Raw genomic sequence first — 25228 nt, forward strand, 5'->3', positions numbered from 1 at the left:
GACCAAACAGTGTGACGTAAATGCACATCATTTGATTGACAGTGTAAAAAAACCCTGAGGATAAGTGAAATGGCAACTCCATTTTAAATTGATACAAATGTAATGTGAACTTCATCAGGGTTAAATTGCTACAGAGAGATTCGATTGGGGTAAACATATTGGGAACTTTGATTGGGTATTGCATCATTGAATCTCTCTGGATCTACTCGTCACAAAAACACTAGTGTGAATGGGGCCTATGAGATGTGAGATGCTCCCAGCTGCCCACATGAGCCTTTCCAGCTACCTGGACATCTTACAACAGCTACTGAACATGGTACAGTATAGAGTATTCCATAGCAGGGACAGAAAGAGTTGATGTGGAAAGCATTCTCCACATAGAAAATAGAAAGGTAAAAACCACATATAAAATAGAAAGGTAAAAACCACTGTTTTTGTTAAAAAGAGAAAGATATACCTGGTGCTGAGAAAAAGAGCACTAAAAAGGTCTAAAAGAACAATACAGTCAAGCTTAGGTTTCTTCAACTGCTCACATAATTCATGGGCTCGAGAACCTACAAATAAAAAAAATGCATACAATTGTCTTTTGCTTGATTACAATTATTTCTGTACCAAAATTTATTCCACATTTTAAACTGTTTTCATTCAACTGGACAGAAAAAAAATCTTTTTCAGGAAAAAAAATCAAATGAGATAATTTCAGAGAAATTTGTATTGGTGAATTTCAATTTTTTTGCTTACTGAGGAGTCCAGAAGCATGTAAATTTCCTGTCTTTTACTACATACTCCTCTCTGTTTAACAGGAACCTCTCCAGCTTCTCATGTCAGTTAAAGTCCAGGAGAAGGCTCCTTCCACAGGACTTTTCACCTCAGGAAATGTGGGCAGCCAGGGAAGCTGGTGTGTAAGAAATATAGCACCTTCAGGCATCTTGCAATATTATAGTGAGTTCTAAAGCTGTTGGGTATAGCAACTCTTGCATGTTGAGACTCTCTAGACTTTACATATTTGTGGTAACTTTCTGTTTTTAGAACACATCCTCTTACTGCCTGCAAACACACCTTACTTGCAGACTCTATTTTGTTTTGCAGTCTCGATTTTGTTTTCAAGGTTCCATTTTGTCTCCCTGTTGTTAGAAGTTTGTGACCGCTTTAACTGCCCTGGCTGTCCTGCTTACCTCTACTGAGGGCAGCACAGCAGGGGATTGCACAAAGGAATAGTCCAGAGTTCAGCCCAAAGATCACACAATACTAGTCAGTCAGTCACAGCACAGGGCAGAGGCAAGAGCATAGTCACAAGGTAAGTCCAGGGGTCAGATAACCAGAGTCATGAATTAAGTAAGAGCAAGGAACACAGGAAGAACAAGGCTGCAAAACTAGTTGTCAGCTCAAAGAATCTCTGCAGCTGGAGATCTTTTAAAAGGCCACTGCATCTCTCAGCTGAAACATATTAGTTCTCCTCTTTGCTTCTAGCCTGGAAGAACACCTCAAAGACTCCTTGACCTGTCTTCACTCCACAGGTCCTAGCACCTACAGCCCATAGAGTCTGTTTCTCCCTCTGCACCCTCCTGAGCCTGCTCTGGGACTGTTGATCAGGGAAGCCCCAGATCTGCCCCTGTCTCAGTCTCCTCCATGTCTTCAGAGTTTGAGTCATCTGAGTGTGCCTCTAAGTCAGGCCCAGGGCAGTCCATGACACCGGCTCAATGCTAGGGAGTTCTGGAAACTGTAGTTTTGTGAGACATTCATCCTTTTCTGTCAGAGAGCTCTGGTGCCACAATTAACTACAATTCCCAGGATTCCCTAGCATTGAGCCAGGTCAGCTAAAGTAGTCTCAAACTGGATTATTTCTGCAGTGTGTTTTGGACCTCTATCAATTCTTTTACTAGGCTGATAAAACATGTGTGGGGAAAGATTGGCTGGCCTCCTGTTTCTCATGCTTTGCTGTATATGATCTATTGTTGAAATTTACCAATATCCTAACAAAAACATTATCAAAGGGATACTGCAAATGAATCAGACAATGGAAGCCTCTTTCATGGGGGTAATAAACTGTTTGAAAAAACAGACAGATTTGACTTTCACATGGGGGGAAAGCCAGGATTGAAAAGGCATTTTCCCAGCAAAGTCCCGAAATTGTGGTAAAACACATTGTGATTAAGTATGTACCCTATATAAGCACCTACAATAACCCCTCCAAAAGGTAACCTTTGGGAGACTTGGAGGAAGATGCTGAACCCTAAAAAAATAGCAACTAATGCTGAGCCCAAATTTGTAAGAAAGTATTTTTTTTCCTGAATAATAATCTCAGATCTAATACCAGTTTGAAGAATTTTCTGTAAATTCTTCCCATCATTTTTCCAGTGGCTACATTTCCCTTCGCGAGAGCTAATGTGGTGTAGTGGTTTCAGTATTGGACTACAACTTTGGAGACCAGAGTTTGATTCCCTGTTTGACCATGGAAACCACCTGGGTGACCTTGGGCAAGTGATACACTCTCAGCCCCAAATACTCCATGATAGTTTCCCCACAGGGTCACCATAACTCAAAAATGACTTGATGGCACACAACAACAAACATTTCTCACCACCACAGTGATCCAGAGCAATGCTAGGTCAAAGGAATGGTTAAGGACATAAAATAATGGCCAGTCCAAAAATGTTTTTTCGAGGAAAGAACAAAACAGTATCATGCCCATTACTATATATGAGCCCCATTCCGAGAATTGTTGAAGTATTCTCCTCTGTGGAAACATTCAGTGAATTATTCTTCTTAATAGTTTCTGTCTACTGATAGTGTGGAGAATTTTGAGAGTCCATTTTCACACAGCTATTATTGTAAAAGTCACTACAGTTGGGAACTATCAGGGAACTGTCCAGCTGACCTACCCAGTTGGATGGCTAGGGGCAGATTTCCCAAGCAAAGCTTCATGTAGGCCAGTGATAATGCCAGTTTAGTTATTATTAATATTCCTTCTCCAACAACTCGAAGGTATGAACTACGTTGGATGGCCATTAACTCATATTTCATCCATTCATGCTGGTAGCCCATCAACTGACAGCAAAGTGAGAATTCCATGTAAGACGAGATGATCTATGATATGCAAATGAGAAAACAAGTGAATTTTGTTATCCATTAAGAATGCACTATTAGAGATAATTTCCCATGGGATTTGGAAACATCTTGATAATTAGAGGCCTCTGGAATTTATCTCGACCTTTTGTAACCTGGACTCCATCCTGTTTAGAGGACTAGGGAGTTTATCACATGGGGGAAAACTGGAAGTTTAAACAGTTTCCCATGAAAATTGTGCATTTGCTGTTAAAAGGCGATTAAGATTTTCACATAAAAAGTCATTATCCCAGAAATAACCAGGGAATAACCAGGCAATAAACAGCAGGATATCATTCACTGGAATTTCCTGTGAATGTTTTGCTGCTGTTTAGTGTCTGGTTATTCCTGGGATAATTACACTTTAATCTCTTTTCATCGCTACATCGCATGAAAATTTTTATCACTATTGCATGATTTGCCCAGGATATTCCCGGGATAATGGTGACGTAATAAGAAAATCCTAATTGTGAATGCATGATTCTCAAGCAGTAATCCCTGTTTAAACTTTCAATCTTCCCTGTTTGATAAACTCCTAAGATTTTTGCTTGGGCAATTATCATTTGGGATGTCAATCCTCATTGTTTTCATCCTCACATACAAGTATGAAGCATTTCAAAAAGTATCTTCCCACTATATGGGTTTAAATCTGGCTTGTGAAAAAAGAGTTTTACCAAAAATCCTGAAACACACTGTGCAAAGTCCCTCTGTTTCCAATGCAAAATAGTTTTATAAATGCAAAAACACTTTTTCATTTTTTTTCACATAAATTTTTCACAAACAAAAATTCAAATGTGAAGAATCCCTTGGCAGTTGATAATTTTTCTCAGTGCAAATGTCTTGATGCGTTCCAATGCCCTTTCTTTGAGAAGGTGAGAAAATGTATTAGAGTTCTTTCCATCTCTGTGAACAGAGCTAGGTACCTGGGAGTCATCTTGAGATTCCTCTGCACAGTTCACCTTCATGAGAGCTGCCAGGCGGGAGAACTTCTTGCTGCTTCTGGCAAGATCCAGGCTGAAAAGCTGCCACAGCAGGGAAAGGCAGTGTCCTTGTTGGAACAGAACAGCTAATTTCTTCTCCTTTCTGCAAAAGATACCATAACAATGCAGAGGAACACAATCCTTCTCCCCATCAGTTTACTCGCTGTGAGATCATCTACAGAGCACCAATATCCCACCGCATCAAAAGAGGAAGACTGCAGAGATTCATGCTCATCCAAGGTTATGCCATAACCTTTGGAACCCACATTTGGAACCTCACTGGAGTCTGTGGGAAAACATAATAGTGTGGCTTTTCTTTTGTCTTTGCACTTATGTGGCATATACCACGTTGAACAGCAAAAATGGAAGATTGACTGGAGCTGCTGTCACACTGTAGAACTGAGGCAATTTGTCACCCTTTTAACTGTCATGGCTCCATCCTGTGGAATCCAGGGATTTGTAGTTTGTTGTGGCAGCAGAACCCTCTAACAGAGAAGACTAAATGTCTCACAAAACTACAAATCCCAGGATTCCATACAATTAAAGTGGTGTCAATCTTCATTATTTCTGCAGTTAGCAGTCTCAGTCTTGGAGAACCTTCCTACATTGCTGTTAGTTTGTTTGGTGCGACTGGAGTCTTGCATACCATATCTGGACTAAGGAGGAACTGTATGTCACTGGGTGATGAAAGCAAATGGTCATATGCCTAAGCTCAAGGGTCAGTCATCATCACAGAAAACTAAGAATAAGTGTGTAAGAGAAAGGGGACCTATGTTCTTCCATCCCAAAAATGGGTAAAGTGTTGGCATCCCAGAAAAACAAACCAATTTGCTAACTGTTATCACACATAAAGCACAACAAGGGGTTAAAAGCACATTACTTAGGTAAGAAAGTGGGTCAAGTGCAAATTTGGGTCAGACGGGTGAGGACAAATCCCCATTGCTAGCTTGGAAATATCTTTTTTGTGCATGCTCCAAACTGTCATTTCCAAAAGACCATTCACACACACATCCTCCAAGGACAGAAGGCTAACTGGGGAGGAAAATCCTCTTTGCCTCAGAAGGTGTTTCACAGAAAGGAAGGCTGAGGCTTCCCTTTGCAAACTCCCATAAAGCAACACACACACACGAGAGAAAGAAAGAAACAGGAGAGGGCTGCTCCATAAACCTGACTGATTCCAGTGAGGGCTGATATTCCTAGATGCCCTCGCTTTCCAGGACATGTCTTCCATTTCTCCCTCCTCTTCAGGAGGAATGCCAAAACACCCTCTCCCTATGACTTCTCCCACCAGCTGTTCCCTAATTAGAAGCTGTAGGATGTGGAGACCAGATGCGCGAGGGAAATAGGTGTGTGTGATGTGTGCGTATCCCTTAAGAAGAAAGACTACAGGAAAGAAAATCGCAACAAAGGATCATGGGAATTGTAGTTTATTTCTAATGAAGGGAATCCCAAGGCTGATCTAGAGAAGCATTTCATACTAAGGCAAATGTAAACTGACTGTGAATTTGCAATGGAAAAGGATTTATAAATTTGATGTTTTTCTGAATGCAGCTATTCCTGGGATGACTCGTGATTGTGTTTGGATTGCTTTGGATTGCCTGTGACATTGTTTGATATCCTCTTGCGAAATTACGTGAAACACCATGGATGATGCCAGATCTTCCATGGTCTTTATTTTTGTTTTCTTTATGTTTAACATTAGACCTGCCTTTGTGCTTTCTTCATAACAGTAGCAACAAGAAAAGGGAGATGAAAAGAGGGAGAAGATTCTTGTATTTACTCTTCTGAACCACGGGCCTAACTATGGATTATACATTTTGAACATGGAACATAAACTGGACAAATGCTCCGCAAAAGAGCAGAGGAAATCATTACTTGGAAAAACTTAAACAAGATGTAATTTGTCTAAAGGTAAGGTAAAGGTAGTCTCTTGACATGAATGTCTAGTTGTAACTGACTGTAGTGCTCATTACTGGTTTTAAGCTGAAGAGCTAGCGTTGTCTGAGGGCTGGTTTGGTGGTCATGTGGCCAGTATGACTGCATTGAATGCTACTACCTTCTCACTGAGAAGTGGTGCCTATCTATCCACTTGCATTTGCATGCTTTCAAACTGCTAGGTTGGCAGAAGCTGGGACTAGTGACAGGAGCTCACCCCATCATGCAACACTTGGGCCTCGAACTGCCAACCTTCCAATCTTCTGATCATCAGAATTGGCATCTTAACCACTAAGCCACTGCATCCCTGTAATCTATCTACAAGAAACAAATATTAGAAAAAGGTGTATATAAAACACTGAATTTACAAAAATTTAGGTCAATAATTTATCTCAGCAGGATTTTAATAAAAGGAATGAAGTTATTTGTATATAAATGTTCAATCATGTCCAAAAATAGTATTGACTGATGAACACTGTAGATATAGAATCATAGAATCATAGAGTTGGAAGAGACCGCAAGGGCCATCCAGTCCAACCCCCTGCCATGCAGGAAATCCAAATCAAAGCATCTCCGACAGATGGCCATCTAGCCTCTGCTTAAAGACCTCCAAGGAAGGAGACTCCACTACACTCCGAGGGAGTGAGGTCCACTGTCGAACAGCCCTTACTGTCAGGAAGTTCCTCCTAATGTTGAGGTGGAATCCCTTTTCCTGTAGCTTGCATCCATTGCTCCAGGTCCTAGAACCAGTCTTTGAATCCAGTTATAATGTTAATCCATATATATATATATATATATATATATATATATATATATATATTCTCATTGTAACTGTTTTTATTCTTGTTCCGTCTAGGAGTTATGGTGGGAGGGGGGTTGGTAGAGAGAGAGAATTGTATCTAGTCTGTTGAAGAGGCCTAGCTGGAAGGTTGGAATGCTGGAGATAATGGTACATCTGGCATCAAGGTCACTACCCATCCTGGGAAAGGCTCGGTTGCCATTGTGTGGTGTGTGTGGTGTGGTTTAGCCAGAGGTTGGAAAGGGTGGGGCTGGGGGAAGGTGTAAAAGGCCAACTTTTTTCCTGTAGTCCTCAGTTTTCACAAAAACGTGTTACTGGATCTTTTTCTGCCTTATGTTCTACAATAAACTTTTATTTCTTTGGAATATATTTTCTTGTGGATTACTGGTCTGAGGATCCCAGATCTCACACTCTGGAGCAGCAGAAAACAAGCTAACTCCTTCCTCAGTGTGACATCTCTTCAGTATGTGAGGGTACAGATCAATATTCGGGGTCTAAGACTTTGTTGCTGGAAAGCTATGCCTGAAGTAAAGATAAATCAGTAATTTATAGGTAACATATGGAAAAACAGTTGGACTCTTCTTATGTCTCACGTGAGAGAGACATTTATTATTTTATTTATTTACAGTATTTATTGCCCTTCAGCCCTAAAGGCTCTCAGAGCAGCTTACAATTATTATTTTTAATTAGATGGCTCCCTGCCCTCAGGCTTACAATCTAAAAAGACATGACACAAAAGGAGAAGGGAATGGTGGCAGGGAAGGGGAATGGGCTAGTTCCCCCACCCCCAAAGTCTGGATAACATAGAAAAATATTAAAATTTTTCACAAGGCAAGTTACCAAGAATTTGTTTTTAATTAATGGACAGTTTCAAGTTGGTTGATACAAGAAGAGATAAAAATTGAGATTCTAGAGAATATACTTACTTCTCTGAAGGATATAGATCTTTTTCAAGAATATATATGATCTAGTCTTCTAAAACTTTGGTTACTGAGGTTCATAAATGGGAGGTATTACCAAAGACTTTTTCAGTCTAATCCACTTTGTGATGGTTACTGAATGAAATATTGTTACATGAGGAAATGGTGGTAGTGGCATGAAAACGGAAATTACAATTATTTTGAAAATAATTTGTACAAAGAAACAGATGTTTGAATGGTTTGTGATGCAAGTAAACTTTTTGGTAGAGGATGTTTCATCCAGCATAATTCTGAACTTAAAAAGAAGAGGCAAGAAAAAAAGATTAATCCAAATTTGGGTAGGATAAAAAGAAAGGAAGAAAAACATTTGCCCTTGTGGTCCCTTCCAACTCTGATCCAAGGATCTTATGATATTAGCTGAAAGACTGAAAAGAATTTTACAGGATTTTATTCATGATGACCAGTGTAGGTTTTTGCCTAAAAGACAAGAGACGACATTACAAATGTGTTGGATGTTTTGGAATATTTAGAACAGTACAATGAGAAGAAAGCTGCCTTGATCTTCTTAGATACAGAAAAGGCTGTCAATTATTTGAACTGTTTAGAGTTTTCAAAGATATGAATTTTGGAGATAATTTTATTAAATGGCTAAAATTAATTAATACCTCACAAAAAGCACAGACAATTGCTATTGGTGAATTAACAAAACACTTTGAGATTCCAAAAGGAACAAGACAAGACTGACCACTGTCTCCACTTTATTTTGGTTCCTGAAGTATTGAATAGAGATGTAAGATAATGATAGGTTGCTTATCTGTAACTGTAGTTCTTCAAGTGATCATCCTCTAACAGACACAAATGGTTTATCTGCACCTATGCAGTACAAAATCCAGAAATTTATAGATATGTTATGTAAGAGTTATAGTGGTAGCCCCACTCACTTCCTGCATGTCTAACCAATACAAATTCATATTTTATTGCTTTTGACCAAAGGTCAACACAACAATATAACAATGCACAGCACAACAATATAACAATACATATAACAATATAACAGTATGAAAATACATGTAAACTATATCTAAAATGTGGGTATCTTGTATCTGGTACAGAATTTCTAGACAAACAAACAACAATTGTCATTATGCACTAAAATTTTTGTCAAATATAGTCATCGCCTTTACAGTTTATGGCTATCCCTGTTATATACTTGTTCCTGATTTTTTTAGCTGCTAAGACAAACAAAGCTACTTTCCAAGTTACATATTTATTCAGGTCCAGTAGAAGATGAATACACTTCCCACCTAAACCTTCTGTTCTTTGGATGTCAAAGCAGTAGCCAAGGATCTTAGGTGAGTCAGGACATGACAAGGGAAGGATGTACAGGGTTCCCTGAGTTCACAGATAACCACTGGAAGAACTATACAGTAGTTGCAAATAAGCAACCAGTCCTTCTTTGTAGTCTCTGAGAGTCACAAAAATGGGAGACTAGTGAGCAACTAACCATAGGAGGAAGAAGTCATGCCACACATGAGAAGAGTACAGCCCTCTCAAACATAGCCTCTGCCTGAGGCTACATAAGCATTCTTTAGGGAGAGATGAATGTGGAAGGCTGAGACTATCAAATCTATTTTTGTCTCATTCCTGAAGAATAAGGTGTGATTTTTTTTGGGGGGGGGGGGGATCTCTCTTTTCTAAAAGTTAGGTTTTTAAAAATTGTTTGGCCCTCCATCTCAGGGGAGAGAGAGAGATTGTTGATAAATTTCCCAAATTATGAAAAGGAAAGAAGCACACATTTACACTAATTGCACGTATGGATGCTAATTTCATTTGTATTACCGAGCTTCCTTTGAAGGTCCCCCACCCCTCCTTCAAAGGAAAAAGTAACGAGAACAATATGATAGAAGGGGGTTTGGCAGAAGTCCAAACAAGGAACTTCCATCAGCTTGAAACAAGTTGAAGGCACACAAAAACAACACCAACAAGCACTTTTTGGTTTTAGTCAAAACAAGGAATCCTAGACTTGGAAGGTACTCCTGGCGGTCATCCTATTACCCAGGCTGCTCCCTATAAATTTTGGTATAAATGATAGCCCTTAATGACCCCTAGATGAACTCTAGTAGCCTGTCTGCCATTGCCAGCAAAGCAGGAGGACATGTACACATCACCCCCAAGGGGCACCTTCGTTATCATGATAGATAATCTAGGGAGTCACTAAGAGGATTATCATATTGACCGAGAAGAGCCAATGTTTGCCTTCCCTGAGGCTCTTACCCCCTCCCCGGGTCTGTTGTCCAAGCAGCTTAAGACCTCTAAGACAATCAGACAGGGACATCCAGGTGAAAAGCAAGTAATTAAACACCTTTGCCAGAGGCAAGATTTTGCATTATAAAAAAAACCCAGACTTTTGCCAGTCAGTGCGCCATTTGGAAGGTCTCTATAATCCACGCCAGTCAGACCTCTGTTTTGGACGCCAGCAGCTCTGTTCAAACCACGTTGCAGAACAGACTTGTCCCATTCGATTCCTGGAGGGAGTCTACATTCTGTTACGTATCACCCTAGTGAAGCCTGAAATCCTATTCCACACTAACCTCTGATTTCCTGAGCCTTGTATGAGTGTGTGTGTGTTAGTGAATTGTGTGTTTTCCTCCTTATAAATAAGTTGGTCATTGATTCCAGAAGTCTGTCTCAGCTCCATTTATTGGAATTTCCTGGTCTCTCCATATACACAATGGGAGGCGATTCTGCAGAGCCATCGTAGCAGGCCCCCCCCCCCTCTTGCAATATTAATAACAATAATAATAAATTCCCTGAATCAGACTCTTGGCTACAATCCAGTCCAACCCTTGTCTGCCATGCAGGAATACATAGGATCCTAGAGTTGGAAAAGACTCCCAGGGCCATCCTGCCCAACCCTCCTCTTAGAAACCTCTTGACCAAAGGATCCAAGATTTCTCTAGGCATTAGAAATGCCAAGAAACTGCTGCCAAATAATACTTTATAGAAGAAAGGAACAAATCCTCTCCTGATAGTGCAGTGAGGAAATCTACACCTGTGCAACACCTGGCTGAACTGGAAAGACACCTTTGGATTGAAGAAACACAAGGGGCTTGGTCAACCTATAAGAGCACTGGGTGGATGATCTCTGAGCTGCTTTAGTCACCCAGGACAGTCACAGATAGAGCTTTTATGCAGTGATCTTAAAAGTGTATAGATCTAGATGCCCTTGATGGAGCACTCAGATCCAACTAGGACTGGATGAGAAGGTTGCCTCTCCATAGCTGGGACAGGCCTCTGCACAGTCTGTAGAGAGGTCCCAGAGAAAAACTGCATGGATGCTTTAGAGTACCAACCTCCTCCTCCTCTTGTGTGGTCAGAAGGGACACCACAGCTGAATGTTCTTGGTATCAACAGAGGTCAAGAGAGGTCAAGTTGCACCTGGCTCCAAAATAGGTCTATTCACAGGCTTTCATGGCCGGCATCCATGTTTTTTGGTGGGTTTTTCAGGCTAGGTGGCCATGTTCTAGAAGATTTCTATCATTTCTAAACAATTTTATTAGCCAATCATCCACCCTTGGAATTTCGCTATTTTTCCACTTCTGTGCTAATGTCATTCTGGTCACAGTTATCAAGTAAAATGTGCCAATATTTCCTTTCAATTGAATTGGAATTTAACATATTCAGGAGATAAATTTTGGGCCTCAATTCAAATTTAATCTGCAACATCCTTTCTATAGTCATATGTATCTGTTTCCAGAACGTTATACATTTCAGACAATTCCACCAAACATGAAACTGGGTACCAATAGCAGATTGACATTTCCAGCAAGTATTTGAGGCAGTTTTGTAAATCTTTGCTACTTTATTGGGAGTCAAATGTCATCTCTGCTCCATTTTCTAGTAGTTTTCTCTTAACTTTTGAGATTTAGTAAATTTTTTGGTTTTAGTCCTGGCGTATTTCCAACTTTCTAGATCGATACTTGAACCACAATCCAATTCCTATTTAATTATTACTTCAGAAACTGACTCTTCTTCTTGTACATAGCTATGAAAAATTATAAATTTTTGATACTCTCTTATATTCAGAACTAAACCATATTGTCAAATTCAGACTATTCTTCTCCAAATTCTTCTAGTTTCTTGTCCATTTTAAATCTCTTTTTTAATTGTGTGTGTGTGTGTGTGTGTGTGTGTGTGTGTGTGTGTGTTTCAGGATCCAATTGTATCAGCTCTTCTATCGGTCTCATTTCATATATACTGGGGTCCAATTTAATTAAGATATCTTTGTAGGTAAGCCAAATTTCAAGATATCTCGACCTGCCCAGAAAAGCCTCGTGCGGAGAGGCCCATAAAGGATTTTTCTTATTAAATTTCGTCTTAATTTTATCCCAAATTTGCAAGAGAGATTTTTTTAAATAATATGTCTAAATTCACCATGGACTGTCACTTTATCATACCAAAGTTTGTGTACCAACTGAATCTGTTATTGAACCCCTCTAAATTTAGTACTTTTGCATTTTCAAGTGTTATCCAATCTGTAATCCAGTTTAATAGTTTGCTTAATAGTATAGACTCAGGTCAGGCTCCTCCTCCATCTCTTTGTCGTGTCATGGTCTTCCAATTTACATGTGTTTTCTTATAGTTCCAAATAAAATTCTTTAAAGGGGGTATCACTATTCACTATTGGGATATTCTGAAATAAAAAGTTCATTTTTGGTAATACCATCATCTTAATGGCCTCAGTTCGTTTAAAAATGATAATTGCAATTTACTTCAGCTGGTTAGCTCTTTTTAAATTTCTTTCCATTTAATTGTGTAGGTATTGCTAAACAAATCAGTACTTTTATTCATCAGCCAAATTCCCAGATATTTAACTTTCTTTTTTATCTGAGAGTTAGATAGACTTGTAGTGTATTGTTGCTCTTTTTTCAATAAATTCTTAGTTATTAGAGATGCTTTACTCCTATTAATTTTAAAACCAGATATTTTGCCTAAGTCATCTATAATATTGAATAATTTTCCAATTTGCTGATTGGGATCTTCTAATATAATCACCAAATCGTCCACAAATGCTTTCAATTTATATTCCAGCCTTTTAATCTTTGTGCCTCTTATTTATTTATCATTTCTAATATTATAAGTTACAATTTTCAATATCATTATTAAAAGCAATGGAGAGAGAGAGGGCAATCTTGATGCCTTCCTTTCCTAATTTTGAATTTCTTTGATTTCTTCCCATGAATGATCAGTTGCGCATTTTGCTTCTTGTATATTTTTTAAATCCATGTTACAGAATTATCTCCCACGTCATTCTCCTCAACACTTCAAATATACAGTCTTAGTTGACATTATTGAATGCCTTTTCTGTGTCAGTGAAGATTAAGGCAAGTTATTTTTATTGTTATTTCTTTTGTAATATTCCAAAATATCAAGAACTAATTTCACAATGTCAAGCAGGTTGTCTGGCAGGTTGGTAGAAATCCGGTTTGATGATTGTTTATGTAGTCTCTCAGAACTTATTTCAAACTTTTAGCCAAAATTGAAGCTAGTATCTTATAGTCCATATTTAGAAGGGAAATAGGCCTATAATTTGTCATCTCCTTGGTATCTTTGCCTTCTTTATGAATTAATACTATATCTGCACTACTCCAGGAACCTGGTAAACTCAAACCTTTAATTTTGTTAAGTGTCTTTTGTAAAGGAATTTTTATTTCTTCTTGAAACTTTTTATAATACAATCCAGTGAAACCATCCGGACTGGGTGCTTTATTAGTTTTTAACTTACTAATTGCTTCTGTTACTTCCTCTACTGTGAACGCTGCATTCAAAAGTGTGTGCTGCTTGTCGGAGATCACATTGATTTCCTGTTTTTCTAAGTAGTTAGTTATTAATTACAAGGAAATCTCTTCTTTTTTATGTAAACTAGTATAGTAATTCCTTAAGGCCTCCTCTGTCTTGTCTTGATTGTTAATTGTTTACCATTAACCTTAACTTCCAATACAGACTTTTTCTGCTTCCCCTTCCTCAATCTATTCGCCGTCCATTTCCCTATCTCATTTGCATTCTCAAAATGTCTTCCTGAATGTATTTCATAAGGGAAAGGAATTTATTGTAATAGTAGAGAGAAGACATGAATGACTATATGTACAATCAAGCACTCTAAGGAGGATTGGAAGTACAGTCACCCTATTCTGGAACACCATCTCCCCCATAGTAAGTTACTATGCTTAGACAGAAAAACTGAAATGCACAGATATAGGATGGGTGACGCTGAGCTTGACAACATATGAAAGGGATCTAGGAGTCTTAGTAGACAACAAGCTGGGCATGAGTGAACTGTGTGATGCAGCTGCTAAAAAAGGCAATGCAATTCTATGCTGCCTCAATAGAAGTATAGTGTCTAGATCAAGGGAAGTGCCACTCTATTCTGCTTTGGTGAGGTCTCGTCTGAAATACTGTGCCTAGTTCTGGGTACCACAGTTCAAGGAGGATATTGACAAGGTGGAACATGTCCAAAGGAAAGTCCCAAAAATTGTAAAAAGTGTGGAAACCATTGCCCATGAGAAGCAACATAAGAAACTAGGTATGTTTAGGCTAGAGAAGAGAAGGGTGAGATGATAGCCCTCTTTAAATATTTGAAAGATGGAGCAAGCTTGTTTTCTGCTGATTTAGAGACTAGAACACAGAGCAATGGATTCAAGCTACAGGAAAATAGGTTCCACCTAAACCTTAGGAAGAACATTCTGATGGTAAGAACTCTTTGACATTGGAATATGCTCCCTCAGAGGGTGGTGGAATCTCCTTCCTTGGTAGTTTTTAATCAAATGCTGGATGACCATTTGTTGGGAGTGCTTTGATTGTATTATTGTATGGCTGGAGGTTGGACTGGATGGCCCTTGTGGTCTCTTCCAACTCTGTGATTCTATGATTATAAGGACACATTGCTGTATAGGATGGGTTTACATTACACTATGAGTGACATCTGTGAAGCACTAGAAGAATGCACTGCTTATTGAGGGAAGGAGGCACTGCAGTCTTTCAAACCCTTGACTGGGAGTTTTTTCCAATAGAAGCTGGACTGGCATGTGCCTATAAAGTTCTTGAGATCTAGAGGGTGGACCAGAGAGAATGTAAAATTCCTTTTAATTCTGTAATAGTGTACCCCCCCGACACACACCCCTTCTAGAGAGTTTGTCATCATCTTACCCACTGGGCATTTGCCAAGAGACCTGCTTCTTCTGGTGAGACAAGTGCCTGGAGGTTTCCACCATAGACATGAAAAAGGCTCCAACAACAGTAATTGGGAAACTCTTCTTCAATAAACTCAAAGCCTTCTTCATCAATTTTTTTGCCAAAGTAATTTGACCCATATTATAAGAGACCTATAGAACATAAGGGATACAACAAGACAACAATTTATGGTGGAGTCTTTTTATTATTATTTTAATATATTTTTGTCTATTTTTTTAGTATCCTGGGAGACAGCCAAACAGAATCTGTTGGACTTCAAATTCTATTGTTCCAGTACAGCAGATACTGTGTTAGATGGTACATAATGATTACCCGTAGCATTCAGAGCCAGACAGAAATAATACCTGACCAATAAAACCTATGCATAGACTACACAGATGCTTCTATAAAAACCTTTGTAGTGCTTTTGAAATTGTCCATATTTTCTCAAAGAACCTCTCATTCCTCACTGTCTTTCTCTCAATATGACTACTCATAACTTCCTCTGTCTTCTCTTCTCTCCTTCCCATTGAGACAAATTTCTAACCCAACCCAGTCAGGCCACTTACTAAGACTACATGTGCTCCAGGTTCACATGAAGAGCATGGTAGAAATTGTCACTCTGAAGTAGACAATGAGAGACCTGTGAATATTGGGGTTCTTCTCCCAACCACATGAAAGTCTAATAGAGGCCACAATCTGAGTGTACCTCTCTCTGTTATCAACGTGAATTGTATGTCTGCCTGTGATTGTGTTGTGTGTGAAAGAATAGAATGCTTGCATTTCTTTCTTTCTCTCTCTCCCTTCCTCCTCTCTTTCTGGTATGTGCCTGATTTTACCCATTTCCTTAAAACATCTAGGCTGCAACTCCAATCATCTCTATCTATCTCCGCTCCAACAGCCACCAATGGGCAAAAGACACCACCATGCACATTGCAGCAAGCTGGACATACGGTGAGGAACCAAAATGAGCTTAGACAATACTTTTTCCATCTGTTTTTTTTTTCTGGGTGTGTTTTTAGATGTTTAACAAGGAAAACAAAAGAATGAAGCTTCAGTGTATTCCTGTGATGTTATCATTAAATTGTAAAATTGTAAAAATGAGAAGTTGATTGGGTCTACTTGCAGAATCAAGAGTCATTCTCTATTTCTTCTTACAGTCCTGGTAGAAGAAGCAGAGTCCTTCTCTTTTTTTTAATTGAAAAGAGAAATAATACAAACATCAAGTAAAACACAAATAAGTGCAATACAATAATAGTTATGTTTAACTTGACAAAACCTAAAGACCACATACAGACCTACAGCCAACTAAATCCACAACTAATAAACTACCTAACATATAATAAACAATAAAAACAAAATTACAAAAATACACATGAGAGATATTGTAAATTGTCCTATTCCATCACTTCCAATAACCTTACATTACCCTGCAAATCTAGCTTAAAGAGTCCCTTCTAATCCAAAATTAATCGATTATCCTCTGATATAAATTATAAAACTTATAAAAAGGTATTCCCATTAGCTTTAGCACCTTAACTCATAAACCCAACTGCTTCAAAACAAAAATGAATCTTATCATTATTAAGGATTCTCATCTTTATCCTTTACAATCATATTGTTTTATAATGAAACTGATTTGCATGAGCTAGGGTAAAATAAAGATGAAAGATAAGTCATGAAACCTTCAGAGCATAATATGTCCACAGTAAACATCTAAGCAGTCCCATTCTTTACTTGTATTTTCTATATTGTTGTCTCTCAAGCTTGAATTTAAAATATCTAATCTTTTGGCTTCCTGAATCTTAATCAACCATTCCTCTTCTGATGGTATCTGCGTGTTCTTCCAGTACTGAGTGTAGAAATTACCATATGGAAAATTAAACGTGACAATTTTTTTGCCTGGGTAGAGTCTAGGATACCAACCATATTTAATAAGAATAAGTGGGGGTCGAGTGGAATGTCAATATAAATAAATATGTAGAATGTTTGACATTAATTTTTGTATAGATCTCCAAAATTCTATAACTTTGTTACATTTTCACCAAAGGTGGAAGTATGTACCATCCTGTTTTTGACACTTCCAACATTTCATATTCCCAGATTTGTATATTTTATTGATTTTTACAGGTGTCATATGCCATCTGAACAACATTTTGGTGTAATTTTCTTTGAAGCTCTGGCATAAGGTGAAAATTTTAGTATTTTTCCATGATTTTTCCCAAAGATCTAAATCAATAGACTCTTCAAGATCCTGGGCCCATTTCACCATAGAATATTTGATATATTCATCTTCTATTTCCTCTTATATTCCTAAATATTGGTTTCTGGGTGATGTCTATCAAAATCATTCAAAAGCAAGCAAAAAGGAAAACGATAACAGCTACCACCACCACTACTACGACTACTACTATTATTAAACTTTATATAGTGCTGCAGATTTACACAGTGCTGTACATACAATTAAAAAATAGATAAAAATGAAACCTCCAATGGCGTACATTCTACAGGATAATAACAAAATACATATAAAACAATAGATAATAATACAAGATAGCATTACATAAAATAAGCAAGCAACAAATTAAAAACATTGAATATCATACATCAAAGCAAATATCAAATTACAGTCAGATAACAGTCAGACAATGCCTGGGGATGCTTCCCTGAATAATATAGTCTTCAACTCCATTTTGAAACTGGTTAAAGAAGTGATGACCTGTGCTTGTGGGGGAAGGAGGTTCCAGGAGTGAGGGGCAGTAAGTGAGAAGGGACGAATCCAGGAAGGAGCAGTGGAAATCCTAGGCTGGGACAGCAGACGTTGAGTACCAGAACGGAGGGTACAAGTGGGGATGTAAGGAGAAAGAAGTTCAAATAAATAAGGAGGAGCCAGCCCATGCAGGGCTTTAAAAGTCAACAACAAAAGCTTATATTGGATATGGAAGGGGAAGGGGAGCCAGGGAAGGGATGATAATAAAGGAGAAACATGGTCAAAGCGGCAAGCGGATGTAATCAGATCAAATAGTAGAGATCTTTGTGATGAAATAATTGACAAAGTCGGTAGGAGAAAATAATGAGGAGACAGGGAGAGAGGACGGTTTTAGCAGAATTAAAGCAGGAGAACAGACGCTGCGGGTGCCCCTCATTGGCTCAGATCAATGATTTATAATAATTCTGTTTTGCCATAGACAGGGCACATGAAAAGGATAAAAGGACAAATTTATAATGAATATAATTGGCCCACAAATTTATAAATTGGACTTCTTTCCAAAGACGTTCGGCCGCTCAAGAGCAGGACTAGAGAAACCTAACTATGACAGTAAGCCAGGGCTGAGGTCTAGATGTAGAGGAGGACATACAGGGGCAAAGCTGTCAAGAGTTGAATCATAGAATCATAGAGTTGGAAGAGACCGTAAGGGCCATCCACTCCAACCCCCTGCCATACAGGAAATCCAAATCAAAGCATCCCTGACAGATGGCCAGGGAGTTTGTTCCACTGTCGAACAGCCCTTACTGTCAGCAAGTTCCTCCTAATGTTGAGGTGGAATCTCTTTTCCTGTAGCGTGCATCCATTGCTCCGGGTCCTAGTCTCTGGAGCAGCAGAAAACAAGCTAGCTCTCTCCTCAGTATAATATCCCTTCAAGTATTTAAACAGGGCTATCATATCACCTCTTAACTTTCTCTTCTCCAGGCTAAACATCCCCAGCTCCCTGAGTTGTTCCTCATAGGGCAAGGTTTCCAGACCTTTCACCATTTTAGTCGCCCTCCTTTGGACACGCTTCAGTTTCTCAATGTCCTTTTTAAATTGTGCTGCCCAGAACTGGACACAATATTCCAGGTGGGACCTGACAAAGGCAGAATACAGTCACACTATTACTTCTCTTGATCTTAGACACTATACTTCTATTGATGCAGCCTAAAATCGCATTGGCCCTGTTAGCTGCTGCATCGCACTATTGACTCCTTTCACACATAGTCTCGGTCAGCCAGGTGTCCTCCATCCTATATCTGTGCATTTCGTTTTTTCGCCCTAAGTGCAGTACTTTACATTTCTCTGTGTTGAAATTAATTTTGTTAACTTTGGCCCAGCTTTCTAATCTATTAAGGTCATTCTGAATTTTGATCGTGTCCTCAGGGGTGTTAGCCACTCATCCTAATTTGGTGTCATCTGCAAATTTGATAAGTATACCCCCAATTCTGTCATCCAAGACATTGATAAAGATGTTGAATAGTACTGGGCCCAGGACAGAGCCCTGTGGGACCCCACTGGTCACTTCTCTCCATTATTGAACTCCTTTTCATCCTGGATAGAAGTGACCAGTGGGGTCTCACAGGGTTCTGCCCTGGGCTCAGTGCTGTTCAACATGAAGAAGAGTGGAGTTAAATAAAGACATAGCTGAGTCAGCAGAGTCCCCAAAATATAGATGAGAGAGAGATGAATCCAAGGACTGACTGAGATGATCAGAATTAACAGACTGAAGATCACAAAATTAGCGTTGAAGAATATGACAATGTGGTGGGATATAAATAAGAGTAAAAGAAATTAGATGATGATCAGACAATGAAAAATCTGATGCTAAGTAGTCAGAAATGACACACGTAGCAGTGAGAACTAGGTCAAGGCAGTGACCGAGAGAATGAGTTGAAGAGTTGGAGTGAGGTTGAAGACCGAAAGAAGCTAAGAGGGGGCTAAAGCGAGACATTGAAGGATTATTGGGACTGAATCCAATAGAAAAAATGTGAGCCATGACTCAAAGTCTGAAAGGAATTGGTTAGCAAAACCAGGTGGGTGATAGATGACAGCAATGTGCAGCTGCAAAGAAAAAAAAAGAGTTTAATAGAATGAGACTCGAATGAAGAGAAACAATAGCTAGTGGGAGGAGAAAGAGCTTGAAACTGGCAGGAATTAGACAACAAGATACTGACCCCTCCTCCTCTACCCTCAGGGTGGCTTGTATGGGTGAAAGAAAGACCGCCAAAGGAAAGGCCAGCGGAGGTAGCAGTATCATGGGCTGGGAGCCAAATGAACTAGAGAGAAAGAGATCGTGAATTGCTGTCGCTTTCAAAGCAACAGAGTGACAGTTCCAGAGTGAACAATAGAATGGAAGCTGGGAGACAGGGGGAGGTCGAATAGGGATCAGGTTAGGAGAGATGTGCGGACCATGGGAAGAAATGGATTCAGTACCCACAAATCAACAAGAGAAAAAATGACAATGAGAAAAGCAGAAAAATAATAGCCGACAGTGCTTGATAACATTGCCTCAACACCACAAAACACGAGGGATCTAATAGATAAAGAAGGGGTGGCTTTGGAACCCTTTGCCAGATGTCCCAGCTGCTGAGGATGATGGAAAGCGAGGTGGCTTAAGAAGCCTCTGCTTAGAGTCCCAGCTGTTGCTGTAGCCACTCCCTTCTGCTGCTCTTCCTCAGATCTGCTGCTCTTCCTCAGATCCCAATGTTGAGGGAAGAGAAGAAGGGAAGTGCAGTGTCCTGGCTGGCTCTCAGTTGAGTTGCTGCCTGTTGTTCCCGATACTATCAATGCTAATCCAATATAAACAGCATTAATCGTTTAACTTGGCTTTATCTAAAGCAGCACCCTTCAGATATCTTCCACTTAAAAGATTTATAAACCTTAGAGTTATTTTACTAATAGTTTTCAACCTTCAAAGCCTATAAAGGAAAGATAAATATTCACAGCCAACCTCTATTGTTAGAGTAGCTGTAACAAAAATAACAGAATGTTACTTAACACCTGTGATAGAACCAAAATGATTACTTAAAATTCTTACTCTTTCTTTTCTACGCAGAGTTTCTAGTTTCCATAAATTCTTCTTCACCTCTCACAGTAAACTTATTTTTTCTCTTCTCTACTCCGTCGGGTATCGCCGCTTGCTTTACAAAAATGCTCATGTCACCAAGCGCTCTCTTTGTGTCCTCCAAACTCTTCAAATCAATGCCTCTCTTCTATTCATCTGTCCTCCAAACTTTCCAGTAGTCGCCTTTACCTCTCTCCCTTCAACACATGCCAACTGCCAAGTCTCCCCCTCTGGATTCTCTCAGCCTTTTCTCCGCTTGTCTCCTCTCTCTCCCAGATTTCCTCAATGCTCTCTCGACCTTCCTCTGCTTTTCTCCACTCTCACCCCAAGTTTCTCTGCTCTATGTCTTCTCTGGGCTCTCCAACTACTTTCTTCTCAGTTCACATTAAAACCACTGATTCTCCTGTTCGCTTTCTCCCAGCCTTTTCTCCACCTCTTCTCTGCCTTTTTCCAGCCTTCCTCGATGCTCTCCTTCCTCCGCTTTTCTCCACTCTCTTGCCAACTCTCTCTGCTTTCTATGCCTTCTCCAGACTCTTCAACTGCTTTCTTCCTAGCTCCAAACTCTTTCTTCCCAGCTCTGCTCTCACCAGCTCAGCCTCCAACACACCAATATAAGTCATTCATGCTTCTCCAATCTCCAACCTCCAGTTTCTGGGTTGTAGCTGGCGAGTGGATCCCTCCAACTCACTTCTGCAACACCTTCTCCTGGCAACAGGCTTCCCAGCCTTTTAACTCAGCTACAGCAGTTCTCTCCAAATACTCCTCGAATTCAGAGAATTCAGACCTCTCAGCGGCATTTGATACAGTAGATCATGATATCCTTCTGGAACGCCTGAGAGAGTTAGGAATTGGAGGCATTGCGTTGCAGTGGTTCCGCTTCCTCCTCTTGGGCAGGTTCCAGAGGGTGATGCTTGGGGACAGTCGCTCTTCAAAAACAGAGCTTAATCGTGGTGTCCCTCAAGGCGCCATCCTGTCCCCAATGCTATTTAACATCTATATGAAGCCGCTGGGAGAAATCATCCATGGATATGGGGCCGGGTGTTATCAATATGCTGATGACACCCAAATATATTTCTCCATGTCCCGGTCATCAGCGACAACGACAGATGGCATCTCTCCCCTCAACCAGTGTCTTCAGGCAGTAATGGATTGGATGAGGGAAAACAAGCTCAAGTTGAATCCAGACAAAACGGAGGTACTTACTGTAGGGGCCCCCAAACCAGGTATTGGGCTGCAACCTCCAGTCCTAGAGGGCCTCACGCTCTCCTCGAAGGACTGTGTTCGCAGTCTGGGGGTGCTTCTTGACCCGTCGCTTCAGATGAGGAATCAGATGAATGCGACGGTCAAGAGAGCCGGCTATCAGCTTCGGCTGATACGCCAGCTGCGCCCTTTCCTGGAACAGGGTGACCTCGAAACTGCAGTACATGCGCTGGTAGCCTCAAGACTTGATTTTTGCAATGCACTCTACATGGGGCTACCCTTGTGCTGAATCCAGAAACTCCAGTTGGTACAGAATATGGCAGCCAGGTTGGTCACAAGAACAGCAAGGAGTGACCATATAACACCAATATTGAAGTCACTCCACTGGCTGCCTATCAGTTTCCGGGCACAGTACAAGGTGTTGGTTATCACCTTGAAAGCCTTACATGGGTTGGGCCCAACCTATCTAAGGGATCACCTGCTTCCATATAATCCACCCCGTACACTCAGGTCCTCTGGGAGGAATTTATTACAGCCCTTAAAGACCAGGTTGACGGTGAGCTCCCAGAGAACATTTTCTGCAGCCGCTCCCAACTTATGGAACGGCCTGCCGGACGAGATCCGTCAAATTGCCAATCTAGAGAGCTTTAAAAAAGCCATTAAGACAGATCTCTTCCAGCAGGCCTTCCCGCAATAAAATACTCGGCCACAAATAAGACTTCCCATCTAGTGAACTCTGCCCATGATGATTTTTATTTAGTTTAGTCGGTTTTTAATATGTAGTTTTTAATCTTACACTGTTTAATTTGTTTTAAGGGGGATATTATGTATACATGGATGTATTTTAACCTGGTGTATTTTAACCTTTGATTGCCTGGCAAAAAGCGGGATAGAAATTATATTATTATTATTATTATTATTATTATTATTATTATTATTATAGAGGTTTCCTTTACAGCAGGAATGAGTCCTAAAGGTCATCATAAGATTACCACCATCTCTTTTCAGTTTCTCTCTTTTGATGGTAGATGGGGTGTGGGCTTAGCAAATGCCGCCTGATGAAATCAGATAGCTGTAGCTGTAGGTGACGATAGCTCTTCGGTCTTCAGGCAGCAGTAGATTCATGGAGAGCAGGCAGAATAAAGCTCTCCCATGCACCGGCTACAACAGAAGACTGCCAACAAACTAATTCATGTACCCTCTCTTAACAGGGAAAAGTATGGACAGGAAGGAGTCAGCCCCATTCCACCAAGAACCACAACTGTGGAGGAGAAGTTAGAAGAACTCCAAACTTGCTTCCTCTTTACGGCGCCATCACACCGTAAGTCGAAGCAGAGTCCTTCTTGAGTGGGTTGCTCCCCAATTCTGCCACACCGAGTGGTGGCAAAGAATGTGCAGGAAAGCAACCTGAACAGTCTTTCTTCCCACCTCACTGAGTATAAAGATGGAGATGCTTTTCCCCACCCCCAAAGAAATTAATATCACCATTCATACATCTAGGAGAGGAACAAAGGAGGTTTGGGAGTGAAATTCAACTGTAGGAATAAGACTTTCAATCCCATCTGAAGGCTTTTTTGTGCCTTCAGGGACAGAGCTTTGGAAGCTGGAAGCTACTGGCCACCCTTGCCCTGTGGGTATTCTACAGGAAGGAGGGCAATGTCCACCATTCTCCAGTGGAAACTAGTATGAGGGAAAAAATTCTCAAGTGTTGGTATTTGAATAATTTCAAACTCTAATTTCAATATTAATAATATCTTGACTGCAATCTACATCTCAACTGGTGCTATACTGTGCAAGCAGAATACCACACTGTTCTATACAAAAAGGACGTATTTGAGAGGAAAATAATGGCCAGTATATAGACTGCCATTACCAAGTGAAGTGAAGCACAATAAAGCTCTCCTGCATGGTTTTATTACCTCTCCCTTCAGGCTGTACAAAATTGACTCCTCAAACTGACTGACAGTTTTCTGCTTGAATTCTGATGATCTCAGCATGCTCTCGGCTGTATTCAGATATGTAAAAGCCTGGAAAAAAAGAGTAACAGAGAACAAAGGATGTATTTTCTGTATCTGTTTAACACCATTTCCCTTGGGTTTTCCAGTCCTCAGTCTGGTAAATGGTTGGGGGTTAAACTGGGGCTTAGATCAGTGTGACTGATGTCTTTTTTCACTACAGGAGCCCAGCTGAAAAGCAATGGACAAGCCAGCAAACCAGCCTTGCTCCTTGTTTTTCTGGCATGGGACAAAATAAACTATTAAATAAATAAAAACAAAATTAGCAGGCTCTTGGTTGCAACTGGCTACCCTAATATTCACCCACTGAGGGCCAGAATGCATGCATTGAAAACTGAGACATGGCTGAGCAACATCAGAGTCAAAAGGATGCAGCCAGGCAGTAAAAGTTGTTAATGAGGAAGAACACACAAAAATACTGTTTTAAGCAGAGAAACCCTTTATTTAATGCATATAGGAAAACCTGAAAGAATTTTAAAAGCCAAATCAATAAACACTACTCTGTCTCTCTATTCATGTACGTACATTGTACGATTAAAAATAATTATAATATTTTATGATACCTTATTTTAAAATTAAAATTCTATTCTCAGACCTGCTCAAAATTACAGCTTTCTCTCAGGTCCATTGTATGATCACCACCTCTGCCCAATACAAATTACAGATTCGGTTAAAACCCAGCTTCTCTACAACAAAATACTCATGTGGTCACCTTTAGCCAATCATACCTACTCAGACTAACCTATTAGTCTTAAAATAAAAATGAATGGAAATATAATGTGTAATATTTTAAGCTCCTTGATATAAATGTACATAGGGGCTCAGCAGATTGCCCCTAAGAGGAGGCTCCATGCTGCCCCTGGATGCGACAACCGCACGGTACACCCCAACCTGGTGCACAAAGAAGCCACAAAAAGCGTCTTCTTCTTGTGCCGTGGAAATGGTGCCCTTTTTGCAGCTACCGTAGCTCTTTCATGGCTCTTTAGCACAGTGCCTTTACATGATGTGTCAAAGACAAAGCATGACACTGCCCACCATGCGGTGGGGCACAAGGTGTGATGCTAGATGAGGGGCAGAGTCAGGGCAACCAGTAGGCGGTCACCATGCCTCCACTCTGCCCCAATGCTGGCGTTTATCGTCAGTCTGCTGAGCCCCTCAGTTAAGAAAATTGTAGTAGGAAAAAACATGATCGTCATTTTTTTAAAAAGCATTCTAATGACCTTTAAAA

General features: G+C 40.0%; 1 protein-coding gene across 1 annotated transcript in view; it reads right to left on the reverse strand.

The window, feature by feature from the left end:
• Positions 1 to 25228, reverse strand: part of ADCY10 (adenylate cyclase 10) — a 141811-nt gene that overhangs the window by 24416 nt on the left and 92167 nt on the right. Inside the window, exons 24-28 of the mRNA XM_089518331.1 lie at positions 23905 to 24012; positions 14946 to 15121; positions 4029 to 4188; positions 2883 to 3087; positions 458 to 554 (exon numbers count right to left, since the gene is read on the reverse strand). Coding sequence (XP_089374457.1) covers positions 458 to 554; positions 2883 to 3087; positions 4029 to 4188; positions 14946 to 15121; positions 23905 to 24012 — 746 coding nt within the window. The remainder of the gene's footprint in view (positions 1 to 457; positions 555 to 2882; positions 3088 to 4028; positions 4189 to 14945; positions 15122 to 23904; positions 24013 to 25228) is intronic.

This window comes from Sceloporus occidentalis, unplaced genomic scaffold (assembly GCF_023333645.1).
Source record: "Sceloporus occidentalis isolate IW3139 unplaced genomic scaffold, rSceOcc1.0.p SCAF_3, whole genome shotgun sequence".
Classification (NCBI taxonomy): domain Eukaryota; kingdom Metazoa; phylum Chordata; class Lepidosauria; order Squamata; family Phrynosomatidae; genus Sceloporus; species Sceloporus occidentalis.